At 38.1% G+C, this 17,319-nt stretch overlaps 3 protein-coding genes across 3 annotated transcripts; 1 reads left to right on the top strand and 2 right to left on the bottom strand.

The window, feature by feature from the left end:
* Positions 1–1,281: 1,281 nt before the first annotated feature.
* Positions 1,282–3,163, bottom strand: LOC116198846 (psbP domain-containing protein 2, chloroplastic). The gene is made up of 3 exons (XM_031529101.1): positions 2,808–3,163; positions 2,403–2,558; positions 1,282–1,896 (listed from the first exon to the last, which is right to left on the bottom strand). Exons 1-3 carry the CDS (start codon positions 3,132–3,134, stop codon positions 1,636–1,638), a joined length of 744 nt encoding a protein of 247 aa, XP_031384961.1. The 5' UTR covers positions 3,135–3,163; the 3' UTR covers positions 1,282–1,635.
* A 1,672-nt stretch (positions 3,164–4,835) lies between these two features.
* On the top strand, positions 4,836–7,001 carry LOC116199602 (vacuolar protein sorting-associated protein 20 homolog 2). The gene is made up of 6 exons (XM_031530026.1): positions 4,836–5,172; positions 5,539–5,691; positions 5,900–6,052; positions 6,395–6,478; positions 6,587–6,728; positions 6,815–7,001. Exons 1-6 carry the CDS (start codon positions 5,071–5,073, stop codon positions 6,838–6,840), a joined length of 660 nt encoding a protein of 219 aa, XP_031385886.1. The 5' UTR covers positions 4,836–5,070; the 3' UTR covers positions 6,841–7,001.
* Positions 7,002–7,170: 169 nt separating this feature from the next.
* Positions 7,171–10,890, bottom strand: LOC116199601 (F-box protein At5g39450-like). The gene is made up of 2 exons (XM_031530025.1): positions 8,509–10,890; positions 7,171–7,551 (listed from the first exon to the last, which is right to left on the bottom strand). Exons 1-2 carry the CDS (start codon positions 10,362–10,364, stop codon positions 7,536–7,538), a joined length of 1,872 nt encoding a protein of 623 aa, XP_031385885.1. The 5' UTR covers positions 10,365–10,890; the 3' UTR covers positions 7,171–7,535.
* Between the last annotated feature and the right edge of the window lie 6,429 nt (positions 10,891–17,319).

Raw genomic sequence — 17,319 nt, 5'->3', positions numbered from 1 at the left:
CCAAATACATATATCAGCTCTATGGCATATGACTAATAGTTGTGACTATGTTGTTGAATATAGATCCTGTCGCCACGGACTTTTAACCTAAATCGTTGAGGGACGAACCCTGCTGCTACAACTCCTAGGAGTCTAAATTACGCCTACTGCTAGAGATAGAAAGCTTAGGGCTAAGTTAAAAGAAACTGTAAAGATATGTCGAATATGAGTTGATCAAGGGGTCTCTTCTCCAGCAAGTTCTTCTAGTATTTATTGATTTTCCTCGACACTTGGCCGTTATGACTCCTCTCTGTGATGCTTTGAGAACATGGGTTGAGGCAGTTGCTAGATTCCTTCAATTGTAGCGTTTTGGTGCTTATTTTCCTTGTGATGACTATTGACGTGGCCTTTCGGATAAGCATTATCTTCTCGTTGCTATGATCTGCCTTCTTGTTCTGAAACGATGCCATCCAAAGCCTGTTGTTAGATTCTATCAAGCTCAGAGTCTGAGCCATGCACTCCTATGCAACGTACGCTTTTGGTTCTGATCCCCTTTTCTCCAGATCAGAGTCCGGATTCTCTTGGGCTCGAAATCAGGCCTTCACAAGACGACGTTTTGTCTGGAGATGTAATTAACTGAAGATCCTGCTCCAGAATTACGTAATTGTCCTCCAACTTTGTATTTACAGAAATGCCCAAACAAGTTTCCCGATCTTACGATGCAAACGTGTACTGGTACTGAAAATAATTTTATGCTGGACAATCCCATTCACATTCTTCAGGACCGGTGAACAAACCATCACGTTGCACAAAACCCGTGATGACCAGTGTGACCATTCTTGAATTGTTGACCATATTCGGCCTCCATTACTCAGAGAAAGAAGAGGGGAAAGGATAGAAGAAAGAGAGACCTTTAAATTCGAATCACTATCCCAATGCCAAAAGTTCTGGCAAAGAAAATTGGCATGCAGAGAGAGTCCCATATTGTTCCTCAGTTTCAATTCTATTTTCCAAAAGTTCAAGTTAACAGCAAACACATCAAAGATCTATCGAACAACTACGTCCGGAACCATTTCATTGTGAACTCCATAGCAGACAGACGGTTCCATGCATGTGGCTCTGATTTTTCTTTAAGTTCCGAGTGCTATTAGGAACAAGTTGAATCTCCGTAATCACAAATTAGCAGCTTGTACGCTTGAAACACAGAGTTTCCGACTGCCACCAAAGATATGTGCGAAACTATCTGCTCACCTCCCCCTCCCTCTCTTTCCCGCCTATCCAAACAGGCATAAAAAGTATGTGTACAGTACTAAGAGGAATGTATATGCCATTGCTTCCAAATATTCAATCAAACTTTACAATTTTATATTCAAATGATTTTTTTTCCCTTTCTAAGTGCGGATTATATATCGGATGACAGAAACAGCAATGGTTCAGAACAAAAGAGAGTCTTGGAGATCCCTTTGATGATCTTTTTGACGAATTTGCTATGTTCGTGTAACTGGTATTAGCAAGCATTTACGTATTCATCTCCTAGAACGGGTTCTCTTGCAAAGGTGAAAGCAGGTTGAGGAATATACCATTACCTGATAGGCCTTGAGAACTGTATCGAAAGCATAATTTGGAAATGAATCGGGTTAAAACAAATTCAAATGGTTAAGTCGTGGGAGCGTAGTCAAAGGAGTGAAGAACTTCCTCCAGCATCGCTCTTGTTTGGGCATCGAGAGGGCTCTCTGGCTTATCTGAGTGAGCAATATTCAATAGATAGAGCTTCCTAGAGGCCACAAATGCAGCTGAAAATATCCTCTTCATTCCTCCTCTGGTGCTATCAACTTTGTACTCAACTTCGTAAACCTGTAACCCTCCCTGACCAGATCTCTCCGCAACTCCAATCACTTCTACCTCCTTTGTACTTTCCTGTCAAGAAACAAACCGCCCCCCTTAACAGAATTTCTCAAAAGCATATGCTTCATTTGATAGACACTCTTCATAAGTTCACGGAAATTTTGCTTCTGCAATATCTGAAAGATAAAACCTCTGAAGAGATTTTAACTCAACTTCAAAACTAGCTCGCCGAAGCTATTTCAACCTGACCAGAAACTAAGCATGTTTAAATATAGTAATCAATGAAAACCACAACATTTATGCATCCTATTGAAGACTTCACTGAGAGCTATGCGGGCACTTGAAAACTTTTGGTTAATTCATGAGAAACTAAAAGAGACACCTAAAACGAAGACAAGTAGATTAGAAGCAACACGTTGCCGGGGTTATATATTTCATGCCACAGTACTGCTGTTTTTTCCAAACAGATGACCTCGTCAAAATAAATCCTTTAAACACTGGCCTCAATCATAATATAGATTAAAATACTGTCCATGTTCAGATTAAAGACCGTGAAGAGGAAGTCAGTAAGCACTCACTTTGCGCTTTTCCGCCTGTATGAGCTTGTCCGCAACAAACTCGGGACTACCAAATTCTCCGAGGCTCGTGAGACGAACAGGGTTCACCACCACCCCTACATTGTTAATTCCATTATTGGGCTCCTCAAACAGCACGGTTGCCCCTGCCTTATCCACCTGCAAGGACACCGACAAGCTTCCCCTTTGAGCTTCAACCAAACTATACACGACAAAACCAAATCAATCTGCCATTATACAGTTTCTCTCAAATACTGAAGCAGCCAATGAAGCATTCTACCAATGTACAATAAGCCCTCTTTGATCAATGTGCTTGACTTTCTCATGTCACACCATTGTATGGCAATTCTAAGCCTGATCCGGTAACTGCATTCCAACGCCCATCATGTGTCCAACAAAGCTCTGTACCTGAATCCAAGAAGAGGGTCTGAGAAGAGTGAACCCCGCCATTGAGTCTGTGTACCTCTCCAGCTCCAAGTCTTGAGCCAGAGCAGTCCTGGGGAGGGACCCATTAAGCAAAGCTGCAAGAATCGAGAGGCCGAGCTCCCTCTTACTCACGCAAAGGGACTGGAGAGCGCCCCCACCTGGAGAATCACCATTGAAGGTTTGTGGATTTTGCTTAGGATTAGGAATTGGAAGAGAAGAATGGGCTCCCAGGGAATGGAAGAAGAGTGGGGAGTGGGGTTTGAGGACAGAGCTGCGAGTTGGGAAGGCCGAGCAGTTTGGCAAAGCCATTTACGGTTACGGCTAAGGGACGAGCCTTCCACTATCTACGCTGGATAATAAACAATTTCGATTTTTTTTTTCCGGACCTCTTTTTCTTTTTTTCTTTTTTGGGTAATTTGGGGTTGTTAGTTGGTAATCGTAAAAAAGAAATGCAGTAAAAATACGTATTTTATGGTGATTTTTATTATACTTTCTCAATTTATATTACACGAGTCGATACCCGCCATACGCGCAACGTTGTACAAATAATTTTTGGTTATATAATGGGTCTAATGCAATGAAATATAAATTCTAATAACTAACAAAGAACTAATCAAAGTATTGAACATGAAATCTCTAAATTACTAAAAGATGACATATGCTATTGGTTACACCCTTTTTGATATACAAATATTTTTTATATATTTTTATGTAAGCTCGTTTTAAATTATCCCAAAAAAAAAGAATGTGGTGCTTTGGCATTTGCTCTCGCTTGCCAATCAAGAGGTCGTGGGTTCGATGTCTTGTAAGACTATTCATGCCCATGTATTAGCTATTAGTATTTTTCTTTCATTGTAATAAGTCTATGAGCTTTTATTGTAACCGAAAAAATATCCCAAAAAATATAAAGGTTACTTAATTTTGTAGCATTATTTTTATAGGTCAAAATATAAGTTTTTAATTATAAAATAATGCAATAAAATCAATAAAAAAAGTTTAGCCTAAAAAGTTAATGAAGAAACGTGGGAAAGGAGAGAGGAAGAGAGAATCGTGATAGTAGTTAATTCGATAGTAAAAGATAACGCATAAAATTACTAATTGCCTTCAACTTCTTTCTAATCCTATGTCTCTTAATTAATTGTATTATTTTCTTATGGGTAATAAGGGAGAAGGAAAGTTACCTCAATCATCTTCTTCTCCCATTTATAATATACATATAGATATAGATAGATAGACATATAAATAGATAAGATCCTTATATGAAATGTTTAATAGGAACTAGGAAGTTAATAGAGAGTATACTATAAATCTAAAGTATATCTTTATTGCCGGTGACATATAGACGACGTGTTTTCGAGAACAACTTTAGGTGGTCCGAGGTAAATTTAGGGTAAATTGCACAAGTATAATTTTTATAAAGTGCAGGAGTTTGGTACAAAATCATTTTTCATAACAATTTGATATAAAAATGTTCTAATTTATTGTAAGCAACTACATTCCATCAATTTTATTCTGAAACTATTAACATTTGTTAATAGGGCAAATGATGTTCAAATAACATCTGGTAGGGCACATAACAATGAAATAAAAAAATCATTTTATTATCTAGTAGAAAAATCATTTAAAATTTTTTAAATTAAAATAAAATTTTAAAATTAACAAACCAACCCAACCCGCCCCCGGGAACCAACTTTGCCGATGGACCGAGTTCGGGTGTGGGCTCAAGAACACAATAAATTTTACATTACAACTTATATTCTAAGAATTTGAATGAACGAGTCAAAATTTTCACCATTCTTAATATTCTTATCGGTCTAACAATACTCGAACCAAATGGCACCGTAGTCTCTCAATACTTTGAACCTAAAGTCCCCCGGTGGAGTTCCCGCTTAGGCGTCTCCGGTGCTTGAACCTCTTCCTTCTAATATCAAAGCCCAACAAGACCCGAGACCCGGCCCGGATACAGTAATTCGGGCGGGCTCGTTCATCTTCAACAGACTCACAAAAAACAACCGGCCAAGCTATGCAGACAGGGAGGACGGAAATAACAGAACCGAACCGTCAGCGAGAGCGACGCCAGAGCTCCCCAATTTAGGGTTCTGCCTTCGATCATTTCTCCCTCCGATCCGATCGAAACCCCGCTTCCCTTTCTCCTCTCTGTCCAGTTTCGTAGGACGGTTTCTTTCATTGGGGGATTAAAGCTTAGCTCTGTGAATTGCTCGGAATTTATCGAATTTTTTGATCCATGGGGAATATATTTGTGAAGAAGCCGAAGATCACCGATGTCGACAGGGCAATCCTCTCCCTCAAGACCCAAAGGCGCAAGCTTGGTCAGTACCAGCAGCAGGTTTGACTCCATTTCCGCACAATCGACCGCCTTCGCCTTTTGGGCTTCTTCCGTTTTCTTGCTTTTGTGTGTTCCTTTTGCAATCTCGTATGCTTCATTGGCTACTTCTCCCATCCAAAGATTCATATGGCGTTGACGTTGTACTACCATGCGATGAAGCTCAATGCGCCGAAATTTGCGTATTTTTTACCTGTCTCTGTATCAATTAAATACATGTTCTGAGGCTGAAGAAGGTTCTGCGCTCGAAAAAGCCAAGCTTTTTTCGGGTAAAACAATCTTGGAATTTGTCTCAGAGCTCTTCGGGCAAATTTTAAATTAACAAAAGGCAAAGCTCCTTAGCTCCTTCTATTGCTTTACTGGTTTCAGCTTGAGGTGGTTATCGAAGCCGAGAAACAGGCCGCTCGGGACTTGATAAAGGAGAAGAGAAAAGACAGGGCTTTGCTAGCATTGAAGAAGAAGAAGACACAGGAGGAACTCCTGAAGCAGGTGGACACATGGATCATCAATGTTGAGCAACAGGTGCCTTTCCTCTACCCCCCCCCCCCCCCCCCCCCCCCCCCCCCCCCCCCCCCGAATTATTTCTCACTTTAGGAAGATGTCTTTGTTTCCTTCACCTCTAATTTAGTTGGTTCTTGGTGCTGTGGAACTCGGGTTGCTTTGGAATTTATAGAGTGCCAATCTTTGGTAATTGTTGATTTTTAATGCACTACATGGAATAATTGTTCAGTTAGCTGATATCGAACTAGCAAGCAAGCAAAAGGCCGTCTTTGATAGCTTGAAGGCGGGAAATAATGCCATTAAAGCAATACAAAGCGAGATCAACTTGGAGGATGTTCAGAAGTTAATGGATGATACTGAAGAAGCAAAGGCTTACCAGGATGTGAGATCCTCTTTCCGTCTCTTTATATACTGTCAACTCACTGTTCAATTCGTGATTGGATTATCCGATCCAGTTTATATTTCTGTGTGCATATATGTATGGAGATATATGGTTGAATCTTCACTGATTGAGGACCTATTACCTATTGTATCACCCTTCCTTTTTTTCTCACACTTGTGACTTCCTCTCATTTGTGCCAACAACAAACACCATTCCCTATTGGAATATGTGTCCTGCGTGTTGCCATACTCTTGCAATCTTCTCCTTAAGATCGCTGTAATTTCAGTGCAAAGCATACTATCTAAATAATTTCTAAACAAGCGCTCCCTTCTTATCCTAAAGGAAATTAACGCGATACTGGGAGAGAAATTGTCGGCAGAAGATGAGGAGGAGATTCTTGCAGAGTTCGAGAACTTGGAAAGCCAGGTAAAAGTTTCTTCTGGGTCAACCTCTTCTGTATCCAAAATCCAACCCAAAATCTAGAACTGCGGAGACTAGGGATGGTATCTTATCTAGACATTATTTGTGTCTCAGGTCACCCTCCAAGATATGCCCGAAGTTCCATTCGGAGTTCTGCCTCCTGAAGAGGTACTTGACCTTCCTGCTGTTCCGAAAGAACCTGTTGTTTCTAAAGTGGCTGAAGAAGATGAAGCTGAAATCGTCTTGAAAAGAAAGGGTCTCTGTCCTCCTCCAAAACGCCATTTAAATTTATACACTGCTTTTCCAGTTTGCTTGACGCGATTATTCATTTTGTTTGCACAGTTTTGGAGGAACCCCTGCCCGCTTGACTTCGGATCGATGCAGCTTATCAATTTCATGAAAGCTGCTCACGTACTATTCCGATGTATTTCTGGTGATGGTCTTGTATTTGCTTCAAAGGATCATTGGAAATGTGTACATTGATTGTTTGTTCATTTCATGAGATGTTCTAAGAGATCTGTTCATATCTTGGTAGAGCACAGTTATTGCAAGCACAACTTACTTCCCTGTGATAGATTCAGAAGCTGTCTCGCAATGTGAATCTTTTGAAATAAAACGACGGGCAATTCTTTAATCATCTTATTGGTTTTCTATGCACGGTCTCTTCATCACCATCATTTCAGTTACCTTATTACAAGTAAAGAAGCCCAATCCCTGAGAAACTTCACTGAGAATAATGCAGATACACTGTTGCCATATATAAACTGATACTGATTACAAATTCGTAATAACAAACTTTCAACTATCACATGAAGGTAAACTCAACATTGCATACAGCTGAAAATACCTCACCCTTTTGAAGTTTTGGGAGAAAGAAGCCTGCCTGCATAGGGTAGGCAGCACTCACAACAGATAATGGCAGAAACAGGGACACAGGCGTCACCTGGTCACTGCGCTCCCAGTCACAATCTACGGGCAACCGCAGAGGAAAATTTTCCTTATTTATGGACGCAAACATCAATTCAGGTCCTCTGGTTTCCTCATCCACAAGCACTTGAACTTCCTAGAGGCCTTTTTGCCTGTTAAGAAGAAGACCAAGAGATTGACATGCAGTCAGCTTTCCTCCTAAAAATTCCATGTGAGTGCATTGGACAACAAGGGGAAAGAGAAAAATTGATACAACGTCAACAGCGAAGCCTACAAATAAAGATATCGACAATAATATAAAACTTCATTCTTTTAAGTTTTTTCCTTTTCTGCTTGCCCAAATGTTGATCGGCTTTTTACACCCCGCGCAACCCAGAGAAATAAAGCCTTGAATTGTTTCTGCGGTGGTGGAGAATGAAATATCTGAGAGGAGGTATATAGTATATACTAATGAAATATCTGAGAGGAGGTATATACTTTGTGTACGTTCAGTAGCTAGAGAAGAGTGCCACTGCTTTATCAAACGCCCCGGCATCATGTGCATTCCTCTCAATTGTCCTTTTTCTTTCTATGGTACTTTCAATTATCAATATAGATTGTTTTAGTAAGATCCTTTAGGTACTTGCACTCATAAGAATGACTCAATTTCTCCTGATATATGGGGTGTCCACCTGATAGTTTCCTGTATGTCCTAATTGGGATCTTGAGTCACCTTCATCAGCTTGTCGATTAAAATTAAGAATGATATACTCATGTGGGAGAGACCGCACTATAATCCTACCTAAATTTGTATCAACCACCAGACAGATAACTAAGTTGAAATTATAACCACCTCTGGACGCTCAGTATCTATCTTATCCAGTATTCAGTTTATTTCATTTCATGAAACTCCGCTTTCATATATCCCTTGTATATTTATGGAGAATTTCCCACATAAAACAACGTCAAACTTTGGCAAGAGGAGATGAATCAAATCAAAGAAAGAAGCTTCAAAAGAAATTAGAGCATACATGCAACAACCATGAGGAGGTAGAAAACATTATAGCATCAGATAAAAAAGATAGCAGCCACCTTATAGAGAACAAGTTCAATTACTGGGAAGCTCAAACCTTGGGGAATTCAGGCTAGTGGAGGAGTGTGAGAAACCAGCAAACACATTGGAGTATGACTTAGTCAGATATGAGAAGTTGGAAGTCGCAGATAGAGCAGGCACTCGTTCACCTTTCTTCAATAGATCTTGTAGGCTCAGCCTCTGCAAGGTTAAGACAGCCTTCGACTCTTTCCAAATGAAAGCAAGAAGACCATTCTGAATTATGTAAAGTGAACCAGGTTTTGCACCAGGGTATCTGAAACCATACCCATTTGCAATACCCTCTCCGGGAAAAGCATTTTCCACAGTCACAGAGTGACCATTAGCATCAGTGTTCCATGGGAAAATATCCTCCGATGGCTGATCAATGTTTACTATGAACATTGCCGAACCATTTGGATGCAGAACGTAGTGGGTGCCCTCTAATATCTTGGTTGCAATGAGGAAGCGCTGACCCTGGGATTCCTCATATGAGAGCATGAGAAAGAATAAAGCCTTCCCTGGCTTATCTTCAGTAGGCTTTCCAGGAGGCCATCCAAAAGTCCCACCCCACAGACCAGCATACTCTTGGTCAGGTTTTGGAGCCCTTAGAGGCAATTTGTACAGGGCAAAACGACTATCATGCATGTTTGGCCATGCTCGGTAAGAAGATAACTTGATATAGGAGGCATGTAAATTGAGGCCAATCGTATCACCCGATCGTAGAAACTCATGAAGTTGAGCATGCTTATTCTCACTGCTCGAGGCTCCATTCTTTAAAGCGGTGTGCCTACCATTAAAAGAGTTTGACTTCCTCAGGATTTGCTTAATACTATTCCTAACGTACCCCCCAACAGTTTTCTTTTTCATGCACATTTCCGTGCTATCATCCCCAGTTGAAGATTTACTGGTACTGGTAGATCGATCAAGGGTTTTCCGGATTTCACTCAATTCTAATTGGGTTGGATCCAATGGCTTTTCAGAGTTCCAATCTTTGTGCCCTCCACCAAGCTTACATGACTGCAAGAGCGAGGATCTTCTTTCTGCCAGTAGCTTTAGATCTTTCTGAAAGCTCTCTTCGTCATCCCTCAACCGAGGAAAGAGTGGCCCGTGTGCCGAATCATGCACCTTTTGACGTACCTGGCTGGTAACAACCTCGAGCAACTTTCTTCTATCACTAAAACCCAACCTACCAAAGGGCACCCTCATCTCGTTCTGTCCCACTACTCCGTCTGACCTATTTAATCCGCTGTCTGACCTACAAACCTCTATTGGATATTCCTTCTCTGGGTAGTGTGCAAAGCTTTTACTGTACACCAATTTGCCACCGTTTCTTTGCAGCCTAGGCTCAACCTCGAGCAAGAGCACGTTGCAAGATCTATCAGAAACCTTTACAGAACCAGGATAAAAGTAGTCATTCCCCTTCTCCCTCCCATGCAGGAGAAACATTGCAGAACCATCAAAATCACCAATAACTTCAAAGACCGGCGCCCACAAAATGGGCCCATCTTCAATCCCCAGTGGGCCTAGCTCCTGAGGAATAACTCTGCACCCGACCACTGACACGAAGCCTGGCATTGCATACACGACATTTCCAAGCTCGGGATTCTGGTGAACCCATATCCCCAGCAGCGGTTGAACAGCGACGAGAAAGTGGCAGAGCGCCTTGTAGGAAGAGACCCCCTTTCTCCATTCGATGAGGTCCTTAGCAGGCACTATTCCCAGCACCTCACATTGACTGAGCCAGACCTTCTCGGACTCAACGAGGGCACACAGGCTCCGGCAGCACAGGCTAAGATTACACACATCCCTCGGAGAGAGAGACCGAGATACGATAGCGAATATATCATCGGGCAGGGCATGAATTAAGCTCAAATCGCACTTCTCAGACACCATAACAATAACCCCACCTCGAAACAGCCTCAAAAGAATATCGGGTCAGCCGAAACCAACCAACAAATCGTCTATGCTAAGCCAGTACAGTTCAGCAAATTCGCTAGGAACTGGATGTTCATTGAGCTGCAGAGATCAATTATCAGCAGAATTCACCACGAGTAAACATCAACAAGCCCAGTACGCACCCGTTTCCAGCCCCAATTGCACTAAATCACGCATCGAATGGGCATCAAATCCTCCGTCTTCTTCAAGCACTGCACCAGATCGAACAGGTTTTGCCCCTCAAGCTTCTCACTCAGCTGCAAGCACGGAGCTCACAAGAAGAACGGGAAATCGATAGATGCGGTCAAAGTCGCCTCCACTAGCGCTATAGATCGAGCTTCAGCCTCTTCCGAATGATGTCAAAAGGGGAAATTGCGAAGAAAAACAAAGAATTCGGAACAGCAACTGCTCGCTCCACTTCGGTTGTATCGCTGTCGTGTTGTGGACTGGTTTTTTTTTGTTCTCTTCTTGCACGGACAGAGCGAGAGAGAGAGAGAGAGAGAGAGAGCTTACAAATGGAAGAAGCCAAAGGTGTGAAAGCAGATGCTGATATTTCATTTTTGCACCTTGAAGTTTGGTATTATGTTCATTTTACACCCTAAAGTTTCAACTTAATTGTTTTTGTCCATGCCGGAACACAGTCTTAGGTCTGAACTTCATACTCTACCACTATTTTTTTCTTCAGGTGAACAAACGTAGCCGAAGCTCTGAACGATAACAAAAAGCAACACGTAAAACTACGATAAACACAAGCAGGATATGAAAGCTCCGATAATATCGCCAAAGAGTAACGAAGAGATACCGGCATGTTGGCCAGAGAAAAAATGAGACCCTAACGACATCTTGATTACCGTCCGAGCCAACCAATTTGCACAAGCATTCCCTTCCTGGTAACTGTGTTGAATGTTGATGGACCACTCTCTCTAAAGAAAAACTCCAATAGCATCAACAAGATGATTGATCTGAGGGTGCGTCTTACATTAATCTTGAGAAAAATACGAACTATCTATGGGTTCACCTCCAAAATAATCCTTATGCACCTGAGCTTTCGAACATGCTATATTCCTATTTACCACTATTTAGGGAGAGCAATGATGCGTTTTCTGTGGATTATTCGAATATTAAAATTTTTTGGGAGATCTTGCACTCAGTATTGAGCTCATTCAGGACCTTGACTTATTTGACTAGACAATTCGGGTCAAGTATATGACACTGATGATGTGCCGAAGTGTGGTGCCCAAGAATCAGGTTTGTTATATTGTAGTAAAAGAATTGTGAGGGATGGTATATCATTTTTGTCCTTCTTGTTATTTACAATGGAATCATATAGATTTTGTTCATATAGATTTTTTCTATGCAAATGCGATTCTTAATTTGTAAGTACATTCTCAAGTCGTAGTTTCCCATACTCGGTCATCATATATTCTCCTTAAGTCTTGATACGAAGCATGATGTAATCTAGGAAGGGAGAAGTGCATATTTTGTTGTCCATGTGTACTTCGGGGTGCAAAAAAGGCCCATTTAAGGCTTTGGGGTTCAAAGTGAAATTTCCCCGTAAGAAAAGTCTATTGGGGAGTCAGCAGTAACAGCGGGGTGAAGACTGGAGAGGCGGTCTGGACGGCCTGCGACATGATAAGAGGACGAAAAGAGGTGAGCCGATTGCTCTCGTAACATGAATCGATTCAAATGGTTCGATATCATTTTTTTTAATACAGCATCGGATTCAACTTTTATAAGTAAAAAATGAATCATATTTTACATTATTTATTTCACTTGAATTTAGATTAATCGGAAATTTTTAGATATACGGTGGATAAAAAACAGTGTAAAAAAAAAAAGTCTAGATTCCCTTATTCTCGCTGTTTCGTCCAATGATTCTCTCTCGATCTTCCCGTTGGAAATTTGGAATAAAACTTTTCTTTGTGGAGCCCACCATCCTCCCTTGTGGGCCATGTCTTATGAACACTCTAATTTCGTAATTATGGGGAAATTATTGAATTTTCTTAGGACGTTGGTTGAGCTTATTTCGATAATTATTACAGTGAACCTAGTCCAGGGCATTTGTGGACTGGCCCCAATCTTTGATTTTGAAACATACAAGAGTGTTACGCGGTCGGTAACGGAAAAAAGATTCGCTCGAGTGGATCACAATAATAGGACATTATTTTACTTATGTCGATCAATGCCTAGTTCAATCCATTACTATTGTTATTAAAATTTCCAAGAATGGGAACTATAAGTATATGTCATGAATGTACGGGATGAATGCCCATCCGGTCCTTTGAAATATGTGGTATTCGGCACTTTTTGATCAGCAGATCTTGTCTTCAATTAAATTTATGGAATAAAAGGTTGATTTGATTATTATCGAGAATAAATTACCTAATTGATTGTTATTTTTAGCCCTAATCATCTGTTCCTCTAACTATAAATCGCGCCATTTAAATCCTCAAATTTTTTTCCGTGATGTCTATCGTACGTTAGAATTGTTCATTGAAGGCATTTTTTTACCACGAAGATTGAGCTTCAAAGAACGGGAAGTATCGGATCGTTTAAAATCATTCAAGCAATATAATCTTAACTAACCAATTTTAGGCTCAAGACCATTTTGAAGATTCGAGTGTTATCAGTCAATCAATTGTTGGCATATTTCCTTCATTCTTATCATGTATATGATCGATCAGTTATTTCAAAAATGATTTAGGGGCCTCCTTAAAATGAAAAAAATAGTATAGAGACCAATCGAAGAGCGTCATATTATAGTATGTCGGATGACTATCGATGAGCTTCCTTGTTAAATAATAAGAAATTCAATATTTTTAATATAATATAAGACATATTAAATAATTAGAAACGTATCTTTTAACGCGACGACCCTTTTTTTTGTAAGAAAACTTATTAGTTTGAATTTAACAAAACACTTAATAAATAATAAATTATCTTGTAAAATAGTAACATATTATTTTTTGGAACACTCTTACAATTACACCTTTAGAGATGCTCCATACTAGGGGTGGGCACAGGACGGTTCGATACAATTTTTAGCATAAACCGTAACCGTTCCGAATTTTCGGTTCAGGAGTTTCAATAACCATAGCTGTAACCGTAATTGTATCATAATGAAAAACCTTCCCCGGGAAAAAAAAAATGGACCGGACCGATATTGAGAAAATTTAAAATAAAAAATAAGGATAATTGTGCCATATAACCTAATGTTTGAAGGAATTTTTAGTTCTAACCCAAACTTGATTTTTTACCTGAGATATCACAACGTTGACGTGTTCGTTTCACATCTATCTCGACGCTAATTTTCCGTCCAAAATTGACAGAATTACACATGTTGCACATTAATTTTGCAACAAGTGTCGGGATATATGTGAAATTAACGTGTCACGTGTGCAATTCCGTCTATTTTGGACGGAAAATTAGCGTCGGGATATATGTGAAACCAACACGTCAACGTTGAGATATTTTAGGGAAAAAATTAAATTTGGATTAGAACTAAGAATACCTTCAAATGTTAGACTTTATGGCGCAATTAACCCTAAAAAATATATGAAATCAAGAATTTAACAGACTCCAATGCATTCATCAACGATTTAGCACATCACAATGATAAAAATGGGAATTAACCGATTAGGGATTTCGATTATATTGTTTGGCATATATTTCATTAATTATAATATATTATTTTTTATATATAAAATATAGAGACCAGTATGTAAAAGTGAAATGGGAATCACCGATGGGGGACCCAAGAAAAAGATTCTACTGACTTATATATTATATTAACGTTAGCAATATTTATAATAATAATACATATTAACATAAATATGTATATGGGATGACACAGTTAACCGCGGTTTCTAGTTCCGAAAATCATAACCATCCCTTAACCAGTTTTCCCTTCAAATTCCCGAACAGGATTGTTCCCGTAACTGTTAACTCGGTTTTTTCGGTTCAGTTAGGAGCAATTTTGCGAAAAGATTAGGTTTTCCGGATTTTTTGCACTGCCCTACTCCTTACCTAAATTAGCAGCACGCTTTTGAAAATCAAGAGGATATTGGACACGGAGCTGGCTATCTATTCCAACGGTTTGATACAGTTATTTAAGGTGTATATATATATATATATATTTGCATCTGTATATATAGATGTATATACATTTATTCACATAACAATAAAAATTGACTCATTAATACTATACTAGATTGCGCACCAACTACGATAGGTATAATTTGTTTTTTAATCATCATGTGTCTAAACTTACTGATCTTGCGCATGCAACATCATTTGATTTTTTTTTTCTTCCGTAAATTCTTTGTAATTTGATTGATTTTTTTCTTCCGTAAATTCTTCGTAATTTGTATTTTGATTGATTTGGAGGAAGAAAAAAAATTGAAGTTAAAAGAAATTAATAAAAATAGAGGAAAGCAAATACACCAAGAACGTGGCCCCTGTCCTAGTGAGTGAGTGGCAGGGAGAGATAGAGAGGAGAGCAATGGAGGGCGAGAGAGATGAAGAGAGAGGGGGGAGAGGAGAGAGAAGAGGGAGGGAGTGAGAAAGGTAGAAGAGCAGGTAGTTTTTTTTTGTATAAGTTTATAATTATATCATTAATCAAGCAGTCCTTAAATAATAAAATATAAATTATAGGGGTAAAATAGGAAATTGAAAGTTAGATGAAGAAACTCATTTTCCTTTTTGAAGTAATATAAATATAGATATATTGATTGTTTTGGCTCTATAATTAACTTATCGAAGTGTCAAAAAAATCATTTTTCACAATTGTATATAATCGTTTTTATAATATTAGTAATTTTTTATTTTTTATAAAACAATCTTTTAGTAATTTACTTGTAATTTTAACATGCCTATGCATCAAGAGTTTAATCTTAATTTGTTAATATGTCAATGTGTCAAGAATATGAAAAATCTTGAATGCCACATAGTTGATACATGGCGGAAACTGATACATGGCAGAATCTGGTGGAGTAATGTGTCAAGAATATAAGAGTCTCGAATGTCATGTATCAAGCATAAGAGAAGACTTGAGTGTCACATGACGGAATCAAACAAAGAATGAAGGAGATAACCAAAGTTTAGTATAAGAAAATTGATATGAAAATCAAATAAAGGGCTCATAGAATCGAATATAAAATATTTTATTATTAAATGAGAGTGCATTATCATTACATGTCATTACAATACATTTCATTTATCGACCCTCCCTTTTCTTTCGATTCTCTCCATTCAAACAAAGTCCAAAGAGTCTGAAAATGACTTGCCAATGGAATCTCGCTAGCTACTCGTGGCCTTTTCCAATCATTTAGGGTTGAATTAAGGTGTATGATTTGACGTGGATTTGTAGAATTGGGGGATTTTCTTTTTATGTCATTAAAAATGAGTGGACAAAAGAATAGGTCAAAATTGTGCAACTTTGGATCCATTGACAGCTATTTTTCTTCCATCTATATTCGACGAGACTGAATAAAGTGGCCGCGGCAGTGGGTGACCAAGTTGGAATATTTTTAGTTTTACTTTTCAAGCAAATGGGCCCTCTTTCTTTTTCCTTCGAAAAACAAATTGCTACGGATCATCGCCTTCTTAAAAGGGCAAAAATCAAGTGTTAATTTTGATAATAGATATTTATGAATTTTTTCTAAGATAATCTGCGGATATCTATGTTGATATTCAGAATGAATAAACTAATTGATGAACTAGAGACGAAACAATGAATCCTCCTTTGTCTTCATCAATCCCAAATCTAAATCTAGTTATTACAATATTTTGTGATAATTGATATTATAATTTTCAAAATATTATGTAATATATTCCATTTTTTTTAGTGTAGACACAACTTTTCACTCATCTTTTTATGTAAACTATTTACATAGAATACCAAATTAACATTATCAGTAGAGTACAAAATTTAAACATGAATAATTGTGAATATGAAACTTTAAATAATGACTAATAGTTTTATAAAATTTCAAAGAGAGTTTTTAAAATTTAAACATTATTAAATAATTATTTTAGTGTACAACAGTTATCCCAATTGGTGAAAATTATGAAAATATTTAATAAAGCATAATAATAATAATAATAATAGACTAATAGTAATAGTAATGATTGTTATTCCTAACAATTATCCCATTTGGTAAAAGCTATGTAAACATTTGATAATTATTATTATTATTATTTGTCTCCAACAATTATTTTTGTCCCAAGCATTGGTTTAATTGTTCTTTTTATCATCATTATTATTATTATCATCATCATCATCATCATTATTATTATACGAACCCTGAACCTTTTAGCAAACTCAGCAAATAATAATATGTGGTATTCCAAAAGTTGTTGAATGAGAAGTCACTATTTCAAAATTTTGTAGAAATGGCAAATAATTGTGAAAGCTTCAGCACTTATACATTACATATAGACAAAAATTATTACCTGTGGCATTTCAAAAGTAGTTGAACGAAAAGTCTTCATTTCAAAATTTTGTATAAATGGCAAACAACGGTGAAAGCCCCAACAATTATATATTATGTATAGAATCGTGAAAGTCAAAAAAATATTTGATGAACCACAACAACAATAATGTATACTCTAAAAGTATGACAATTTATCAAATTTTTAATATTTCAAAAATGCCATTATACTCTCGTGACTTTTCTCGTACCTTTTTGGCTCGTGGCTTTTGATTGCACATTTTCTATATATATATATATATATATATATGCTCTTTCTATTCATTGTTCATTTTCGATGCTTTATTGCTTCGCATCTCTCTCATCTAAGTTAGCCCTTCATCATATGTATGTTTGTTCTATTAATATTTCATAACAATTTATAGTTTCAAATTTTGTCGCACCTTATGTTTGTTTGCAACATTTGTTGTCCTTACAGGTTC

Source organism: Punica granatum, chromosome 3 (assembly GCF_007655135.1).
Source record: "Punica granatum isolate Tunisia-2019 chromosome 3, ASM765513v2, whole genome shotgun sequence".
NCBI classification, from domain to species: domain Eukaryota; kingdom Viridiplantae; phylum Streptophyta; class Magnoliopsida; order Myrtales; family Lythraceae; genus Punica; species Punica granatum.
Note: the sequence above shows the minus strand (reverse complement) of the source record. Positions and strands in the feature narration are given on the sequence as shown.

Excerpts from the sequence above, each read along its gene's own strand:
- LOC116198846 (XM_031529101.1), bottom strand. The coding sequence starts at position 3,134 with ATGGCTTTGCCAAACTGCTCGGCCTTCCCAACTCGCAGCTCTGTCCTC. Across the intron at positions 2,559-2,807 it reads GACCCTCTTCTTGGATTCAG|GTGGATAAGGCAGGGGCAAC; the intron begins GTACAGAGCTTT and ends GTGTCCTTGCAG. Across the intron at positions 1,897-2,402 it reads TACAGGCGGAAAAGCGCAAA|GAAAGTACAAAGGAGGTAGA; the intron begins GTGAGTGCTTAC and ends GTTTCTTGACAG.
- LOC116199602 (XM_031530026.1), top strand. The coding sequence starts at position 5,071 with ATGGGGAATATATTTGTGAAGAAGCCGAAGATCACCGATGTCGACAGG. Across the intron at positions 6,479-6,586 it reads TCGAGAACTTGGAAAGCCAG|GTCACCCTCCAAGATATGCC; the intron begins GTAAAAGTTTCT and ends TTTGTGTCTCAG. Across the intron at positions 6,729-6,814 it reads AATCGTCTTGAAAAGAAAGG|TTTTGGAGGAACCCCTGCCC; the intron begins GTCTCTGTCCTC and ends TTGTTTGCACAG.
- LOC116199601 (XM_031530025.1), bottom strand. The coding sequence starts at position 10,364 with ATGGTGTCTGAGAAGTGCGATTTGAGCTTAATTCATGCCCTGCCCGAT.